Here is an 18,279-nt window from a genome sequence, read left to right as displayed (position 1 = left end):
TGCCTGGGTGAAGAGCAGCCTGAGGGGCGGGGGTACTCATTCTGGGCACCTTTGCCCTGCTGAGAACACTACCCTAGGGATCAGCATCCTTCCCAGGAGCCCATCCCATCCCTCACTCCCCACAGACAGCCTGGGAGCCACCCCGTGCCCACTGGCTCCTCCTGGGGGCCCCATGGGTGCACAACCCCCTGTGTCCATCCAACCCAGCTGCTGTCCTCAGGCTTTGTCCTTCCCCAGCTCCACATTCATGGCAGGCACCAGCAGCCCCCAGTGAACCCCCCAACACAGCTCTGCCCAAGAACTCCCACAGAAGGGCTGGGTGTTGCTTCCCCTTTAATTTACCACTTGTCAGGGGGAGGGTTAAAAAAAAAAATAAATCAATAAATAAAACAACTCAGGATGCTTGAAGAGGATGAAAACCCTGAAACTGCAGTCTGCTGGTGGCTTGTCCCATTGCCAGAGGGAGGGGAAGGGTGTCCCCAGCCCCTCTCCCCACCACCCCATCCCAGCGCCACCAGGTCCAGGTGGGTTCGGATGCAGTCGGGACGATGCTCCTCGGGAAGGAAAATGAAACCAAAGTTCAGGAGATGGTCATTCACAGTTGGCTGGTGGACAAAACAACCCCCAGAGTCTGACAGCCCTGGGAGGGACCTTTCCCACCTCCTCAGCCGCTGCAGAGCTTTGAGAAAAAGCCACTCGGTGCGCGTCACAAACGCGGTGGGGACACCCCCATCACAAACAGTCCCGGCACAGAGCCACTTGTCCTTGCTGGAAGTCACGGCAGGGGCAGAGGCGCCGGTACTTGGTGTTGTAGCCAGCGCAGCTGAAGAGCAGAGGCTCCTTCTGGAGGTAGCACTCGTGGACGTTCTCGGCCACCGCGGGGTACAGATGGTTCATCTCGTACTCGGTGCTGTCGCAGGTGATGCTGAGCCTGGCAGTGAGGACAAAGGTGGGTCAGGTCAGTGAGGAGCCTGCCTGGGGGTTCACTGAAGGGATTTTGTCCTTCCCAGGGAGGTGCCTTTGTGAAGTGTGGGGGCAGATCTTTGCTGATCTATGCTTGGCACCCCTTGGCTAAACTGAGTGCTTGTCACCACGCAGGAAAGGATGACCTTGGAGCTCAACCCTTGCGTGAGCAGTGGGTGGCTCGGGATCACCCATAAAACCCCACATAAATCTTAGGAGTTGGACTCACTGATTTTTGTGGGTCCCCTCCAACTCGGGATATTCTACTATTCTTTTATAGCCCCTCACTGACCAACAGGTCAGTCCATTCTCCAAGGACACCACCTACAGCAGCTAACATTCCCTGGACTGGACAGGAGCTCAGTAGGTGCCCACATGTGCCCTGCTAGCTGGGATTAGCCAGAAAAGTGGGGTGGGCATCAGCAAATGCCCCGAGGAGCAGCATAAGTGCCCAGTGCAGATCTCAACAGCCCTCCCCTCCCAGATGCAGATGGAGCAGCAGCACCGGCATCACCCTCCCACCAACTCCTCTCAACTGCTCAGTCCCCAAGCCAGCTCATTTTAAGTTCTGGAGGAGGACAAGGAAGGGAGAGAGTGAAACCCAAGTCCCAGCTCTAATTTATCATATAAAAATGTCAGTGGGACGCGCAGCGCCTGCCTGACCAGTGTGACAGCACCGGCAAGGCTCGCATTTTAATTGCCCACAGAGCAGCACAGAGCCCGGTGGCAGATTTATACGCTATTAAAACTTTACCGCTGTGTGTTCAAAATGCAGTTTTACAGAGAGAGACATTAAAAATGAGAGAAACATAGAGAGCACAGAGGAGGGGGAGAGGAATAGGGCGGGAGAGAGGCGGAACCGGGCCTGGAAAGGCTGTTGTTAAGTGAAGCTGGACAAGCAACTCCCAGCCTGCAGTGCCTTGGGCACGAAGGCACCTCAATGGGATTCCATTAGAGGGCACGTGAGGAAAATGGGTGGTGGAGATGGAGGGAGCAAAGGGAACACTGTCTGGCTGTTGGCCCCCTCCCCAAATTCACTGAGAAGGTCACAACTCACTGGAGAAACACCTCCTCCTTGTTGAGGAACCTGAAGAAGGTGGGCTCGCAGACCAGCCCGTGCCGCCGACACGTCTCGGTGCAGGTGTGCTGGCTCTCCGACACCCACACCTGCAGGGAGTCCACGGGGGGCCAGGCCTGGGGGTCCCGGCTGGCGCTGGGCGACCACACCAGGTGAGTGGCGTTGGGGGACAGCACCAGCGGGCTCGGAGGGCTTTGCATAGCAGGACTCTTGGTCTTGGGAGGCAGAGGAGGAGATGACATGGTGCAGAAATCCTAGTGGGAGAGAAGACAATGGGTCAGTGAGCTGAGGGACAGGGAGAGATGGTAAGGAAGGGGAAGGGAGCCTGCTGGCAGGACAGGAGGACACTGGGGATGATGAGTTTGCTTATCAGATTGAGGTCACCTGCGTGCATAGATGGCATCTCCTGCTATGGGGGATAAACACATTGGACACCTCTTATCCTAATGCTGCCTTGTTCTCTGCAGCAGAGAGGCCCTGACCCAGCCCCAACACCCCCAGGTATCCTCCACCAACCCCCAGCATCTTTGGTTCATGACAAACCTCCCCCAGCTCCATCTCCTGGGTGCTTTCTGCAATTAGGGCACTGGCTGCACAGTGCCCATGGGAGGGCAGGGATGTTCCCCAGGGAGAAGAGGGAAGGTTGGCCAGGAGTACAGAGATGGTTCCCCAGCAAGGACAGGGATTCTCTTCCAACCTGGTGCTGAATGTAGGCGTGGATCCGCTCCAGCATCCCCTCACAGGTGTACTCATAAGGCAGGTAAGGGTCCACCTGTGAAGGAGAAGAGCAGAGCACAGGCAGCAAGCAGGGACAGCCTAGCCCTGCCCCTGAGCCCAGTGGCCTTGGGCATGGCTCTCCCACCCACTGAAGCCCACAGCTCATGTCTGTCCAATAAAGCAAGCAGGGAAGAATCCTATGGCTGGAGAAACCTCACAAGCCATTAAAGCACTAGAGAAAGAGGGAGAAGGAGTACTTTGGGTTCAACCTGTGTAGTGGTGAAAATGAAGTCACTGTTCCATTTCAGTCTCCCTTTTCTCCACTTAAGGTAAGTTATAAAATCATATCAAATCAAATCAGTTTTCATGCAATAGGTCACGTTGAACTCAAGTATGAACTGTTTCAGCCCAAGAAACACTCAGCACTGGGGGCAAGGGGGGAGCAATTTTAAAATACAGGGGAGTTGGTAGGACTGGTAAAGATGCCAAGTTTATCCAGAGCAACAGCATCCCAGTGATGCCTCAGGTCTGGTTTAGCATCCTCTGTTCCTCTGACCTCAACACGGCTCAGCCTGCTCAGGGAGAAAAGTCCAGGCTTCGCTGCCCTGGCACTCCCAACCCCCAAACCAGGCCAGGGAAAAGCCCAGGGCTGGGACTGGCTGTGAACAATACCTGGAAAAACATCTCTCTTTCCCATTGCCACTCTGCTGAGGGTTTGCTGCCCAGCACAGCTGGCTGTGATGGGGTGGAAGCCCTATCTCTGCCAGTCCCTGCTGGCACGGGCTGGGATGGGGTAGGGAGGCAGCAGCCACCTGCATGCCAGGATGGAGCAAACACTGATGCCCACGTGGATGTCGGTGCTGTCACTGCACCTCCACGTTGATAAATGCTATTTACAGAGTCACCAGTGCTTAAACCACGGAGTATTTTTAGTGTGGGTTATGAAACGCTGCTGCCATTGCCCCGAGGTCCAGACTGATTTTCCCCCATGGGAAGAGCACTGCCACAAGGACTGTGTCACTGATGCCCCACTTCCCTCTGGAACAAATTAATTTTTAAGAAACCTTCTGCCCTGGGAAGACATATTTTCCCATGCTCCCTTATTTTTCCAGAGATGTTACATGAGCTGCAGGATGTTGGGGCATGGAAGGAGCTGGTCCTGTGAGCCCCCCTTTCCTCCGTGCATCTCTGCAGAGCTTCATGCAAAAGGATCATAAGCAAAACCACTCCAAAGATAATTAATCCAGAAAACACTGCTGCTTATATTTTCTGAGCTCTGCACCTCCAAAATAGCTATTTCCTTTTGAAGTACCCGTCAAACCCGAGCTCAAAGGCTCAGTCTGCTGAGAACCCTCTAAGCATCTCCCTGCCATAAATATCCCACCTGAGATCTCAGCCAGGCTGGAAATCACAGCTGCTCTGCCTAATTACAGATGTGCACACTAATCAGAGCTGACACAGTGACAGGCACCAATCCTGCCTCTGAATTCCTGATGGGCTCTCACTTAACTGGGGCAGAGTCCTCAAAAAAAAAAAAAGCAAAGCAAAACTGCCCGTCTCAGTTGCACAGAGCCAGGCTGGGGGAGACAGCCCACCCCTTGCTCAGCATCACCAGTGCTCAGTCTCATCTCAGCGCTGCTTTCATGGCTGCAACACTGGGGGGCTTCTCCCAGGGCCCTGCTTTGCCAGGCACAGAGCAGATATAACTCCAAAAATCAGCTTATTCCCCCAAAACACCACTGTGGTACCCAGGGCGACGCAGCACATCACTGCAGGATGGAGGCAGGAAACCTCCTCGTGCCTGCAGAGGTGATGCTCCACATGTGATCCCCTCTTCCCACAGACTCCCACGGGCCCTGTGGGGTCCAAGGGCAGCAGGAGGCTGGGGGCAGAGTCCTCTGCAGCCCCTGCTCCTCCAGCCTCTCTCCCCCAAAGCCTCTCGCTCCCCATTAGTCCCCTCTCCTGGTCTCATCAGGATTCAGCTCGTGCATCCAGGGCTGATAGAAAATGCCAATTTTGAGAAGATAATTTTTTAATTAAAATCTGACAGGCTTGGCCTCCTCTTGACAGCCACATCCTTAATGGCATTCCCTGTGTTGGGAGCTCAGGATGTCACCAGAGCCCTGGAAGGGGGGAAGTGGGGGATTCTGAGGTGGAGACCAGTGCCTGGCAGAACAATGCACAGGACACCACACCAGTGGAGGGGTTGGTGAAGATGGACTTTGCCACCCTTTGCCCCAGGTGAGGAACACAGAGCCAGAACTTTCCAGCCCCAGCACTCTCCATCAGCCAAACAGGGAGTTACTGGTGTCCCATGGGGATACCACCACGAGAGCTCTGGTTTTCTAGTCCCCAGCAGGAAGAGAGCAGTAAGTCTCCCTCACTCAAAAGGAAAAATGGGAGGAAAAAATCCCAACGTCATCAGACAAATAAGTAGAAAAATAATGCAATTCTCTGCTGGCACGTAACAGCAGGCTGGAACATTTTAACCAGCTATTTTCGCTGTGATGTTTAATGCACCGCTCTTTCAGGCATAGTCTGAAATGTATAATTTTCCATTATAGTCCTGTATGTTTGACTTTAATATAATGAAGCCTTCTCCCTTCACTACACCAGAATATTGGGTCTATTAAATTGCTTGTGCGAGGACTGTTTCTGACAGTGGAAAAAGCTGAAGGCCCAGAAAATGGTGGTGCTTGCAAACCCCTCTCCTTCCCCAGCCTGTGACCTGTGGATAACAGCCATGATCCATCACTGGGACAACCTCCCAGCATCACCTTTCCCAGGGGGACACAATTTGTCTCTGTGCCCCATGTCACCGTGCCAGGATTTGATCTCTGGCGTAGAGGGGGTTTGGTGCTTCCACGTTTTCAATTTTCCTTATAAATAGGTCAGGGATGCAAGCCACCAGGGAAACCCAGAACTGCTCCAAGTGGGATGAATGGCAGGGGCACAGCTTGCCAAAAGCCTTCCCCAGCAGTTGCAGGGTGACCCTGAGCGGGTGCCACCTCTGAAAGGACAAGAGAGGGGAGCACAAAGGGTTTACTGGGGGGAAAAAAAACACATATTGCAAACCCAAGCCACGTCCAAGCCGTGATTCAGCTCCCTCTCCAGAAGGAAGAAGTTTCTTTCAGGCAAAACTAGGTTGGTGAAGGATTCCAGCTGCGTCCCAACTGCTCTGTTTGCACAAACACACCACGGGAAGCTCTGCCAGCCCGGCAGGAGCTGGGGCAGGGCTGGACCTGTGGGATGGCACATCCCACCCCGAGCTGCAGCCCTGGGTGTCAGCAGGATCAACTGGGGTGCTGTACAGCCCTGCCAGCAGTGACCTCGACTGCAGAAGCACAGGCAGCCTGGGGCAGCCGCAGGTAACACACTAAAATACTCCTGAGCATCAGCAAATGCCCCCCAGAACCAAACCAGGAGCCTGTTGTCAGCTTGACCGTATCAGAATTACCGCCAGGTTCACGAAATCAGCTCCCAAAGTGGCTCCCAGCACTCAGCATCTCAGTTCCCAGTCCCTGGCACTCTGGTTCCCAGCACCCAGCACGACTGCCACCAGGAAAAGCTGATGGCAGATCATCTCACAGCTTCCCACAACAGCCCATACCCCCAAAAATGTTTTAATGAGTTTTGGCCTGGAAGATGCAAAACCACAGCTGTGGGGCGATTTTTCAGCCATGCAACAACAACAACAACAAACTAAATAAAATCAATTTCAGGTCAGTTTTCACTTTCCAGTGTTTCTACCCATCAAGGAGGGGAAAAATGTTTTGTTTCAGGTTCAATCTGTCTGAGTTGGTGAAGCAAAGGGAAATGCATCATTTCGGATACGACCATTCCTTTCAATAAATTGGCAGGGTATTTCCAAACAAAGGCAGGCAGATGGGAAACAAAACCATAGTATTTCATTCCAGTAATTTTGAAATGAAATGTTTTGACAGAAAAGAAAAAATAAATTGACAGTGGTTATTCTGAAACACAGACAAATTTGTTAGATATTCCAATAACAAAACCCCAGGGGAACAAAACCTCCAGGGGGGAAAAAAGGAATCAGTAAAATAATTTCTCCAAGTTCCAATACCTGGCTGGGAACAGCAACACTAAACTGTCCAGCCACCAGCTTTCTGCTGTTCCTCCTGCTAATGCCCTTGTTTTCAATTCCTGCTGTAGCAAACAGTATTTTAAAGACAAGATACCCAGGGATTCCTGGAGCCAAAGCCCATAATAAGGCTTTTAAACCTGTAAGGTAGGTCAATATTTAGGCTTAATTGCCTTGACAGCATCTCTAATAAAGCAGACCTTTCTATTTGAAAGATAAAAAGCAGGGGGGGGGAAAGAGGTTGCTGTAAGTTATTCACACTCACTCCCTGCTCTGCTTTGGGAGGATTTATACAACGTCTTTGAAAACCCCAGAGAGGTGAGTTGTGGGATTAGCTTCTTGGAGGGAAGGAATCACTCCTCTCCAGAGTGACTGTGTGTCACAATGCAGGGGGGATGTCAGCAACTGGATTTATTCATTTGGGGCAAATTTAAGACTTTGACCTTCAGCTGTTGATGGCAGTTCCAGGATCTGGGATGCTTCGTGGGAAGGGACTGCGATGGAGGGTGGTCCTCAGTCCAAGAGTGGGAATGGGGAGAAGAGCTGAGACAGAGCTTGTTTTTGGGCTGAAGAGGGATGGGCATGGCATGTTCTGGCGAGTGCCTGGTGATGGACACAGTGGGTCCCCACATCAGCTCTTCCCATCACACCACTAAATCCTTCCCTGAAGTCCTTTCTAGTTCTTTCATTTTTAACCAGACATTATCATTAAGCACCTAAATGACCTGGCGCACATCCAGTCGACATCGCAGCGCAGCTGCTCAGGAGCCAGCACAGCCCTTTCCCCCCGCCCTCTCCTTAATTCTCCAATCATTTTTTAATTATTTTAATAGCATGGCAGCACCAGGTTTCACTATTTTCTTTCTTCTTTTCTGGAAAGGCTGAAAACCTCCTTCTCTCTCCCAAAACAGCTCTCGGCCGCCCGCCCACAGCGCTGCCTTTGCTTCGGGGCCGTCTCCAGCCCAGATGGTGGAGGGTCAAGCGCTGACAGCTGGCCCAGCAGCACAGCAGCAGGGATGTAATTATTTTTAATTTAATTCTAATCGAGATACAGGAACGAATGCACCAAACAACAACTGTTTTCCTAAGTTAGGTTTGTTCTGCCTTCGCGAATTCGTAGAGAAAAGGAGCGCGAGGTGAAGAGCTGCGGCAATCGCCTGTGATAAGGTGAGAGACCCAGGCTGATGGCATGGCCACAGCAGCTGAACACAGCCCCCAAACTGTCACAGACACCCACCTCTAGTGCAGACAAAAGCTAGGATGTCACCTCTCTGACCAGCAGCACCCCTGTCCCCCTCACATCCTGCCCAGCACTGCGAATCCTGAGCCCCCACAGCCCCAGGCAGAGCCCTGGTTTCACAGCACATCCCTGTCCTCACGAGGGGAGGGCTCATCCCAGGCGAAGCAAATTGCAAGCAAAATGGCTATCAGCACTTTTCTCCCCTGCAGGAAAATTGACTTTAATAATTTGGACAACTTGAAAGGCTCCTGCCACAGGGCAGGAGGTAAATATTCATGAGGGAGCGTTTCCAGAGCGGGCGCAGCGGGAGTGCTGCCTTCCCCGAGGGTCCTCACGTTCCCCCCTTCCCTACATCCCTTCATCCTTCACAGAGGCAACTCTTGAAGTTATTCCTACTGATTTGCTCCATCTGAACACTAATGATCAACAGTGAAATGAGGAAATGGCAGGCACAGGGGTCTGCAGCTCTCTGGATTCTTGCAGGGAGATGCTTTCTGGGTTTTTCTTTGAATGACACCAGATCTCAGCACTGCTGCACATCTCTAGAAATCTCAGCCTCCTACTCCCAAATCTCATCTGCCTTATTTCAGCTCCCCCTTGCTCCAGCTCTGCCCAGAAGATCCTTCAAAGGCACAGCTCTGCCCCAGGGAATTGCCTACAATACTCGGTACCAAAGCAAGGTGGAAGCACATGTCCCCCTGAGGCTGCAGGAGAGGAGGATTTTCTGCCTTGCATGTGCAAATAATTCCAAAGGAGAAGCACGTGCAAATAATTCCAAAGGAAAGAAAAGCCACTAATGTCTGAGAGGGAGAGCCAGGCACCAGCAACTGCTGCTGCTGTCCAAACCCAGCAGCAGGGAGATCACCCCAACACCTGCCCTGAGTCATACCTGGGTTCTCATGATGGTTTTGACAGCAGCTTCAAACTCCTCAGAGTTATTGTAGTCAACAGTCCACACGTGTGGCTTCCCAATGAAGTCTTCAGCATAGGGGTGTTGGGAGGACACCTAAAACACAGCAGTGTCAATTTTGCAATCCCTACTGGAACAGCTGCTCTGTCCCATTCACAGCCATGATGGTAGAGGAGCAGCAATCATTCAGGCATGGACACACTGAGTTTTAACTCACTGCACACAGGGAGGTGCTGCTGCAAAAAGGTTTCCTCTGAACCCAGCTGCCCCCCCGACCTCAGGCTGATGTACTAAAATTCCCACTGGGTTGGGATGCCCCATTCCCAACAACACTGAAATCCCTCCACAGCCCTGAATATCTCTATAATAAAAGCTCAATTTAACTTTGACCTGAGCCATCTGTGGGTCTGGATGGCAAAAACAGACCAAAGCAGGAAAGGTGTGTGAAGGCACCATGTCTCCCAGGTTTGCCAGCTCCAGAAACAAGGCAGAGAGAAAATCCACCACCACTGAAGGCTGGGAAAGTCTGGCACTGGGAGAAAGCAGTGCTGGAAGCCACATTGCCCTGATTCCACAGGCAGCCCCCAGGCTGGTACCCCAAAGCCAGGTGATTTTGGTGATCTACCACTTTTTTTTCAGCTCCACATGGCTGTGAGGCAGCCAGAGCCCTGATCTCCTCTGGGAAGGGAAGAGAGAGGCTGTTGATCACAGGAGGTATTTTGGGGGCACCATGAAACATGGCAGAGGGGCCTGAACCCCTGGCAGCTGGAGGAGGAGAGCAGGGCACGCTCTGTGTTTTATTCTCCAGCTTGCTGTCCTTTCTCATTTCCTTCCTGACAGACTGATCTCCTCCTTCCCCTCCGGCAGACAAACACCCTGAGGCACTTCACAGCCCTCGCCCCTGGCTGCCACCCCAGCTCCAGGCTGAAGCACAACCACAGCACCCACTGGGATGGGTGATAACACCAGCAGCTAATTCAGGGGGTTCACGGGGCAGACATGGGGGGCCAGGACAGCCCAGTGCTCCCCACCCCATGGTGGTGCTGGCAAGCAGGGCTGTGGCAGGGCTGAGCTGCCTGGTCCCCCAGCTCGCTCCCTGAGCACTGCACTGCTTTATCCACTTTATTAATAATAAAAGAGGCAATTTTCTCAAGCCTTTAACTTTTAAAGAGTTCCTGCTCTACTTAGATTGAATTCCCTGTGACGAGCAAGCCTGGGAGGGATTTTATACCCCTGCAAAAACATGGAGGTCTTGCTGTCCCCTCCCTGTGGACAAAGGGATGAACAGGGAGCATTGCCCAGGTTTGGGAGAAGGGTGTGAGGTGTGCGTGGATCTGGGTTGGTGGGGAAGGAGTTGGGGTTTGGGGTCTGCAGAAGGCTCCTGCACCACCTTTTCCTTGGAAACCCCAAAACCACAGCAGAGCCCCTTGCATCCAAGTGCTCTGGATGGAGATGATGTGACGACAGGTGAGGGGACCCCACCTGCAGGTATCTGCACATGTGCACTTGGAGGAAATCTCGCCAAAAAAAATCCCAAAAGAATCTCAGTTTAGCAACTGCTCTTCCCCAGGCTGGCCCAAACCCTGGTGCAAAGGGGGTGGCTCCATCCATCCCACCCCATCCACTCTCCTGCTGCCACACTTGCCTCTCTGGACGTGGGTTTGCCGCGGAAGAACTCGTGGTTGAGGGAGCTGTGCGGGGGGTTGAACCGCGCCTGCAGGAAAACGCAGCCGTTGGCGATGGCCTCCAGCGGGGCAGGACCCTCGTAGGGGAACCCAAAGCCAATGAAGAGCTGCCAGGGAGAAAAACCACGGGCTGGTGAGTGGACATGGCTGACCCCACAGGGAAGTCTCCCAAATAACCCACCAGCACCCCCCTCTGCTGCTGTGCCCCTGCACACCAAGCCTCTAAAGGAGTTCAACGCCCCACAGCTCACATGTGCTCAAAACTCCCCCTGCTCTACAGCTTAGATGTACATGGCCATGGGGTGTCCAGGAGCTGCAAGTTCCCCCATGGTGGTCACAACCACCAGATTGCCTCTGTATGGAGCAACATTCCTTTGCCAAGGCTGTTTGGGCTGGTGAATCAAGAATATTCCCCTCAGGCACCAGCTGAAGGCGACCGGGATGTGCCTGCACCCACACATTCCCTCTGAGAAACCCGTTTATTTTTATCACAGCTATATGGTGGGGAAAAAAAAAAAAACAAAACCAAAACCAAAAAACAACACTCCCATTTAGCAATAAACGAATTAATCGGGAAACTTTGTGCTCCGCCTGCGGACAGTCTGCAAGGACAAACTCATCAGACACATCTTGATCTGGAAGGATGAGTTCTGCTCTGTTCCTGGCTAATTAGCCGGGCTGAAAGGCTCACAGTTAATTATCCCAGCTACAGGGCTGGAAGGCAGGTAATGGGGGCGGGGAGCAGGGTCCTGGGATGCCCCAGCTGACTCTCCCCCACCTTCGCCTTCCTCAGCAGCTGCTGGAACTCGTGCTGTGGGAGCAGCCCGTGGTTCTTCACAAACGCCGGGACCTCGGGCGGCCGCTGCGTCTCGTAATAAACGGTGCCGTGGATCTCCATGTACTTGTTGAGAATGGCCAGGAACTTCTCCTTGCCCTGGGGAGGAAGGCAGAGGGGTGAACTGCACCAGAAGACGGGCCTGACCTACTGCACCGCGGTTGTGGGGGGAGATTTAACTCTCACACTGCTGTTTCCAGAGCACCTGTGATGCTTCAGGTAAACCCACAGCAGAGCAAAATCCACACCCTCCCCTCCTCATTCCTTGGAAACACATCCTGGACCTCCCTATGCTCCCAGAGAGCCAGGATGAGTGCAGGATCCACCACCCTGAACAGTGGCACCTCGAGCTCCTGCCTTCCCTGCCACCTCCAAGGGCAACTTCCACTCTGGAGCTGCTGAATTAAAGACTTCAGTGGATTCAGAAGGAAGTCTGCAAAGACCAAACCTTGCTAATAGCCTCTTATTTCAAGTAACAAGTACCCAGGATTTTCTTGGTCAGGTTTAATCCTGTTTCACTGCCTGGAAAATTAAGGGGGTCATCAATTCTCCTCTTTTGGAGCCTTTCCTCCTTTTGCTCTGCAAAGCAACCTTTCCTTTTAGCAATTTCTCTACTGCAGAACTTCTTCTGTTTGAAAAAACCACAAAGGGACCAGTCCTTGGACACTGCATTTTCAGCTTGTTCCAGTGCTGCAATGGGCCCCGAAAGAGCAGAGACCAGGAGGGAAAAAGGAGTTATAAAAGGGGAATTTGGGAAAACTGGATCTGTTGCCTTAAAGCTTCCTTGAACTGCCCTCAGCCATGTATCCCTGGACTTCTCCAAGGCTAAAACTAAGCCTTTCTCACTTTATTAAAACTTCAGCTCCTATTGCAAGCCAGAGGCGAGAAGTTCAGAGGGGTAGGAAATGAGAAATATAGGAAAGGCAGGTTTAATGAAATGTTTCTAAATGCCAAAACCATCCTGCTCTGGAAGACAGCGTTTGGTCCAAGGTTGGTAAATGCCTCCAGAAGATGGAGGTGTTCTTTGCCTTCCTAGACCTCAGATCACTCAAAATAAGGACAAATCCCTCTGTCCCCTTATTTTATTCCATGGGGCGGCACAAGATGTGAAGCAAAGCCCAGGCAGCCTGGCCTCAAGGACCAACCACCAGCAAGAACCAGCTCCAGCCCCTTCACATAGTAATAAATGACCCCAAATATGCAGTTTTGTGGAAACTGATGTTGTTTGTGAATTCTGACTAAAAGGAACAAATGATTGTAGCACCCAGGGTGGAGGGAAATGTCTGTTCTGAGGTTTTAACTCTCTTTAGTGCCTTCCTAAATTAACCTAACTAAGCTCAAATGTAACTTCTGGATAGGGAAGTGCGGGGGAATGGTAGAAAAATAAGATAAGATATCACAGTTCCCCCTAAAATGAGATTTAGTGCGTTTCAGCAGGTCTTTTAGGGAGACAGTATGGCTGGATCCTGGCCCACCACAAGCATCCCTGCTAATTAGCGGCTGCTAATCAGGAAAGATGGGGAAAGGGAGCAGATACAGCCCCCACTGCATCAACCCACATCCATCCTGGCAGCTCCAGAGGACCAAGCCCACGTCAAGGCAAAGTCGACTCCCGAGAAGAAGCGCAGAGGTAAAGCCCAGCAGCAGCTGGCGAGGTACAGTACCTGCAACTGCAGCAGCCCCAGGCAGTGCATGAAGGGGAAAAACAGAAATAAATCAAGAGACAGTGAGAATGAGCTCCTTTCTAAAGCCCTGGAAGGAAAAGCAGCTTGCTGGCTCTGGGTAAGCAGGGGGAGAGCACACACAGCCCCTGTAGGAGATGTAGGGGGGATGTTTTGGGGGTGCTGTCCCCATACAATCACCCACCCTCTCCCCCAGGTGTTACAGGCACGGGCAGATGGAGGGAGCACAATCCCTTTTCACTGGGCACTTGAAAGCAGAGACAACCCATCCCCATCATAACGCAGCAATCATTGTAATTAATTAACGGCAATCGTTGTAATTAATTACATAAAATCATTGATATGAAATCCTCAACCTCAGCAGCCTGCTGGGAGCAAGCACCGCCCAGAGCAAAGAGCAGGGAATGGCGCCTCACCAGCCTCTCCCTGTTTGCTCAGAGGCACTGGATGTGTCACAACCCTCCTGCAGGAACAGGACAAGGACTGTCCTCTGCAAACACACTGAGAAAAGCCAGAGGCTGCTGCTGCTGCCTCCCAGCCGTGCCTACAGCTACCCCTGCCTGGGCTCTCCCCACCATCCCAAGGACACCCACCTTCCAGATGCTGGCCTCCTTCCCGTACACCACTGCCATGCTGCTCACTTTGTTGGACTTGATGAGCTGCCTCTCTGTCTGGTTGAGCTCCTCTGACACGAAGCCCATGAAGGAGTTGTCAGGGGTGTGAGCTGTGGGCACCAAGGGGAGAAGACACGTGGCTGGACAGATGCATTCTGAGACCTCCCCAGGGTTGAGGAGGCAGCCACATTGCAGCACAGGGGCTGGGATGAGCCCGGCTCCAGAGCCTTGCTGGAGCTTGGGAGGAAAAATGGCATGAATGCCCATCCAAGCAGCTCATGAAATCCAGGCTTTAGAAGCCACTCAGGTGGCTCTTTACAAAGTGAGGCATTTTTAAGGCTGCCAAAGGGGCTTTATCCAGCCAGGAAAAAGCAACACTTGATTCATTCAGCAGACAACGGGTCACTGGGCTCCTTGCAGACAAGCACGTCTCCTGACTGTGCCACAGGCAAATCCAGATCACTGAGCTGCCTCTCACCTTTAGCATCCCAGCTGAAATCAAACCAGGCTTTGCAACCAAAACCACCCTGCACTTCCCCTCCCTGGAGCTGGAAGCTGCTGGCTGTGCCCTGACTGTGCTGGAGCCAGCAACCCACCATGGTGGAAGGAGCCTGGAATCATTTCTGCAGCCCAAGAGGAGGCCAAGCAGACTTGGGAGCTCCTTGCAGACGGGAGGAAGCAGAAGCAGAGCCAGGGAGGACGGCACTGCCTGTGCATCACCTCCCAGAGGAGGTCAGACCTGCCTCTGGGGTACTTGTGAGACCCCCCAGCCCACCCCGCCGTGCCCCTGCACCTCACTCACGGAACATGGTCATGAACTGGGTGGGCTGGAGGTTCCAGTAGCCCCAGTTGGTGCGGTACCCGCGCAGCGTCGCGTACTCCTCGTGGTTGTACGCCGGCTCCGTCCCAAAGGTGTCGATGACCCGGACACGGCACCTGCCAGAGCAAACAGGACCCCGGGACCTCACTGTGAGAGAGTCCCACTTCCAGGGACTTCTGGTGGCCCCAGGCAGCTTGTCCCTTGTCTGCACCCTGGAACATCCTAAGGAGCCCTTCCCAACTCCCTGCTCCTTCCTGCAAGGAACAATTTTGCCTTGCAGGACTCTCAACTCCCCGGCAGTTGTGAGAACAATGAGTCTCCTGAAGACTTATTAATGCTTTTCCCAATATCCTGGGAATGCTGAGGCAGGCATTACCAGCACAAGACTGAGGAGAGAAGGGGAACAACAAGCAAGGGAAGAGCAAAACAAGCTGAATGCGAGAGCAAATGCATTTATAATAAAAGCAATAACGCAGCCTGTCATTTTTCTCTCTAATAAAATTGTGTAGGATAGTGGAAGAGATGGGGAAAAACCATAATAAATAGCAGGACTATCAGCACTAAATTAAATCGCATATTTTCCTGGCTGGTGATGTACCAGGGGATGATGACATTTGTCTTGATGCTGAAGGAGCCATGGACAGGGCTCCTTACAAATCCATAAGGCTCACACTTCCCTCTGAGCTGTGCCCACCCCTGGCTGCAGGCATGGAACTGGAAGCACACACACCTCCCAGGCACATACAGGGTTTGGTGTCTTCCCAATTCAGTCTCTTTTAATGAGTTTTTACCTTAAACACGTGAGGCTCTGGAGTGAGTGGAATGCCTCGTGCCACGGCAGCAGGGGACACGGCAAGGCACCAGCCAGGCAAAAATCAAAGGTAAAATCAAAGGGTCTGGCTCCTTAGATGGGGAGGGCTATCCCTCGAGGTCATTACCATTAGTCTTTGCTTGCTAATTAATGAAAAGGAGAGTAAGAGCAGGCAGAGGCTTTGCTTACCTGTATTTCTTAAAGGAGAGCCCCATGTGCTGCTTCATCTGTTGGAGTCCATGGTAGTCGGTGTAAATCAGGTCGAAAGGCAAAGGACTGGTCAAGGGGCAGTTTCCCCGTCCTGGAGGCACCCCTAAGTGGCTGAGGAGAAGCAAGAGGGATCAGGGCCCAGCACCATGAAAGCCCTGAAACACAAACACTCATTTCCCTGCCAGGCACTGAACAGAAGCCACCAACCAGCTCCCTCTTTGATGGATGGGGATGCAGATGGTTTTCCTCTCCCCAGTTTTTATTTCCTGGGCCAAAGATCTGGGGAGTTATGGTCTCTCCCCATCTTTGCACCTGCTCCAGCTGAGTTCCTGTTCCTCCACGTGGACTGTGAGGCTTTTGCACAGCAATCCCAGACAGGGTTCTCCACCATCTCAGTCAGCACACACACTCCCTTGGATGTCTCTTGTTGAAGACACCAGATTTCATTTGGTTTCATTGCAATCACATCAGTGACAGACTTGTAAAACTACATCCTTTCTCACCTTTCTGCCTGCAAGGCTCCCAGCTTAGCCTAAAATTCCCTACCAGTTCCTTACAACAGCCATACTCAGCCCCTCTTCCCTCCTCCAGTGGAAGAAAACCCAGATAAACTCGACTGATTGATTGCAATCTCTTTATCAAGACCATCAGTTACCTCACTGCCAAGGTGAGATGTGATTTATCCAGCAAGATACAAGGCTGGTAAACCCATGGTGCGTCTCCTTCCATTTTCAGTTACCTCTCTGAACCAATGAATCCCTCTCTCCAAAGCTGTTCCACTAAGTGTACCACTGATGTCAGACTGGCAGCCCATCTGCTTGTCTGGACCATGTTTCCTCCTTCTCAGAAAAAAACCTGTGACTCCTTCCAGCTTCAGCAGGTTTCTCAAAAATCCTAGTTACATGTACTTGTGATTTCCAAGTGCCAGTTTGTTCAGAAATACAAATGGTTCGCTCTTCAGTTTTAATGCTCTGTAATTTTTCCCCCTAAAGACAATAATTCCTCACCCTCATAACCACACAAACACCTAAAAAGCAACAGCAACATTCTTATGGAAAACCAGACCATTGAGCTGATCTGGTCCACCCAGACTGTCTCACTCTCACCACGCAGTTGTCCCATTTCATTCTCAGTCCTTCCAGCAGGGCTGAGGAATTCCTGTTTTATTTTGCAAGTTTGAGCTCAGACACTGTGAAATCTCACCCTTCACTCCTGCCTGCCAAGACGTCTGTCTTTGTTTTCTTCTGGGCTCTTCATTTACTCCTAGCACCTATTTGGAGATGGGAATTTATCCCAGCCACGCCTGTAAGTATTTTTACTTCTCTTCAGAATAAAAGTTCTGGCCAAGTCTTAAAACTCCCAGGCTTTGAATCCTTCCCTCTTACATGCCCTCTCTTACTGTTTCTCGTAATTTCTCTGCATTTTCCCTTCTGAACATGAGAATCCTCTTTCCAGCCCTACTTGGGTTTTATTTGTTGCTCAGCTGAAGCTCAAATGAACCCACAGCCCAAAGGTCCATCCTCTGATGAGCACTTCCACAAAATCCTCATCCCTTCCCTAGCCCTTCAGCATCTAATCTATCAATCCTATGGCTGCTTCCAGAGGAAATCAATGGCTCTTCCACCTGGGGAACAGCCAAGGGACACAGTTATCACAAGCATTTGCTCTCCAGTCTCTCATACTCTTCCCCAACGTCAGAAGTGGTCATAAGGAGCCAGAAGTGGGTTTGCCATACTAATGAAGGGCTCTTGGTCTGCTCCTGGCTCTATCTCCCTCTTCTTCTGAATCTGATCTAGGGAAAACGTCCCTGTTCATTACAGAGAGTTGGACCACAAGACCTTTAAAAAGTTCCTTCCAACTCAGACTATTCCATGATTCTACATGGCTTGCAAGCCCTTGAGCGCTCAGCACCTTCTTCCAGCCCCATCCCAACCTCAGACCAGTGAAGGGTCATCCTAAACTTCTGACTATGACTCACAGAAAGTGCGTAAATGTGGAACAACAAAGCCAGGAAAACCCCAGCATTTCAATTAAGGACGAAGAGCTGCTTTTGCAGCTGCTTCATTGCTCTTGTCACAAGGAATATCAGCGTCAGCTCAGGGCAGCCCAGCCGGGGCGGCTGCAGGGGGAACAGGTCGCAGTTTTGTCACTTTTATGCACAATTTTACACGACAGGACTGATTGGGAAGATGGCAGGGATAGAAAGGCTCTCACCTCCCACAGCCACCTCGCTACGATAAATAGGGCAACGAGGAGACACCCTCCTGGGGAGGCTGAAGGGGAATTTTTAAGCCAGTAAAAACACCCCAAGATTTTATAGAGATGCAATTCTAAACATCAGATTTGCTCACATACATGCTGCTTTTTCCTCAGTCATCAGCCAAACAGTGATTTACACCAGCATGGCAACTGTGGCCGAAGCAACTCAGCCAATGTCTAAACCTTGTATTTAACTGAAAATCCCCAAACCATTACATTTTCCTTGCAGCATACCCCATCCTCCAGCTGGTACATGTCACATGAGCCACTGCATTACAAAATAATCTCTAATTTAAGAAAGCCCTAACCAAGCTTGATGAGGGGCTGTGGGAGAAAGCAATTAGCAAAACTAA

At 51.7% G+C, this 18,279-nt stretch overlaps 1 protein-coding gene across 1 annotated transcript in view; it reads right to left on the bottom strand.

The window, feature by feature from the left end:
- Window positions 1–316: 316 nt before the first annotated feature.
- MGAT5B (alpha-1,6-mannosylglycoprotein 6-beta-N-acetylglucosaminyltransferase B) overlaps window positions 317–18,279 on the bottom strand; it is a 62,700-nt gene continuing 44,737 nt past the window's right edge. Inside the window, exons 9-17 of the mRNA XM_050319470.1 lie at window positions 15,647–15,778; window positions 14,629–14,762; window positions 13,806–13,936; window positions 11,474–11,629; window positions 10,656–10,802; window positions 8,990–9,106; window positions 2,739–2,813; window positions 2,021–2,295; window positions 317–931 (exon numbers count right to left, since the gene is read on the bottom strand). Of these exons, the coding sequence (XP_050175427.1) occupies window positions 733–931; window positions 2,021–2,295; window positions 2,739–2,813; window positions 8,990–9,106; window positions 10,656–10,802; window positions 11,474–11,629; window positions 13,806–13,936; window positions 14,629–14,762; window positions 15,647–15,778 (1,366 nt within the window). The 3' untranslated portion in view covers window positions 317–732. The remainder of the gene's footprint in view (window positions 932–2,020; window positions 2,296–2,738; window positions 2,814–8,989; window positions 9,107–10,655; window positions 10,803–11,473; window positions 11,630–13,805; window positions 13,937–14,628; window positions 14,763–15,646; window positions 15,779–18,279) is intronic.

This window comes from Myiozetetes cayanensis, unplaced genomic scaffold (assembly GCF_022539395.1).
Source record: "Myiozetetes cayanensis isolate MyiCay16 unplaced genomic scaffold, myiCay2020 scf22, whole genome shotgun sequence".
NCBI lineage: Eukaryota > Metazoa > Chordata > Aves > Passeriformes > Tyrannidae > Myiozetetes > Myiozetetes cayanensis.
The sequence above is the reverse complement of the archived record's forward strand: the minus strand, read 5'-3'. Positions and strand labels throughout refer to the sequence as shown.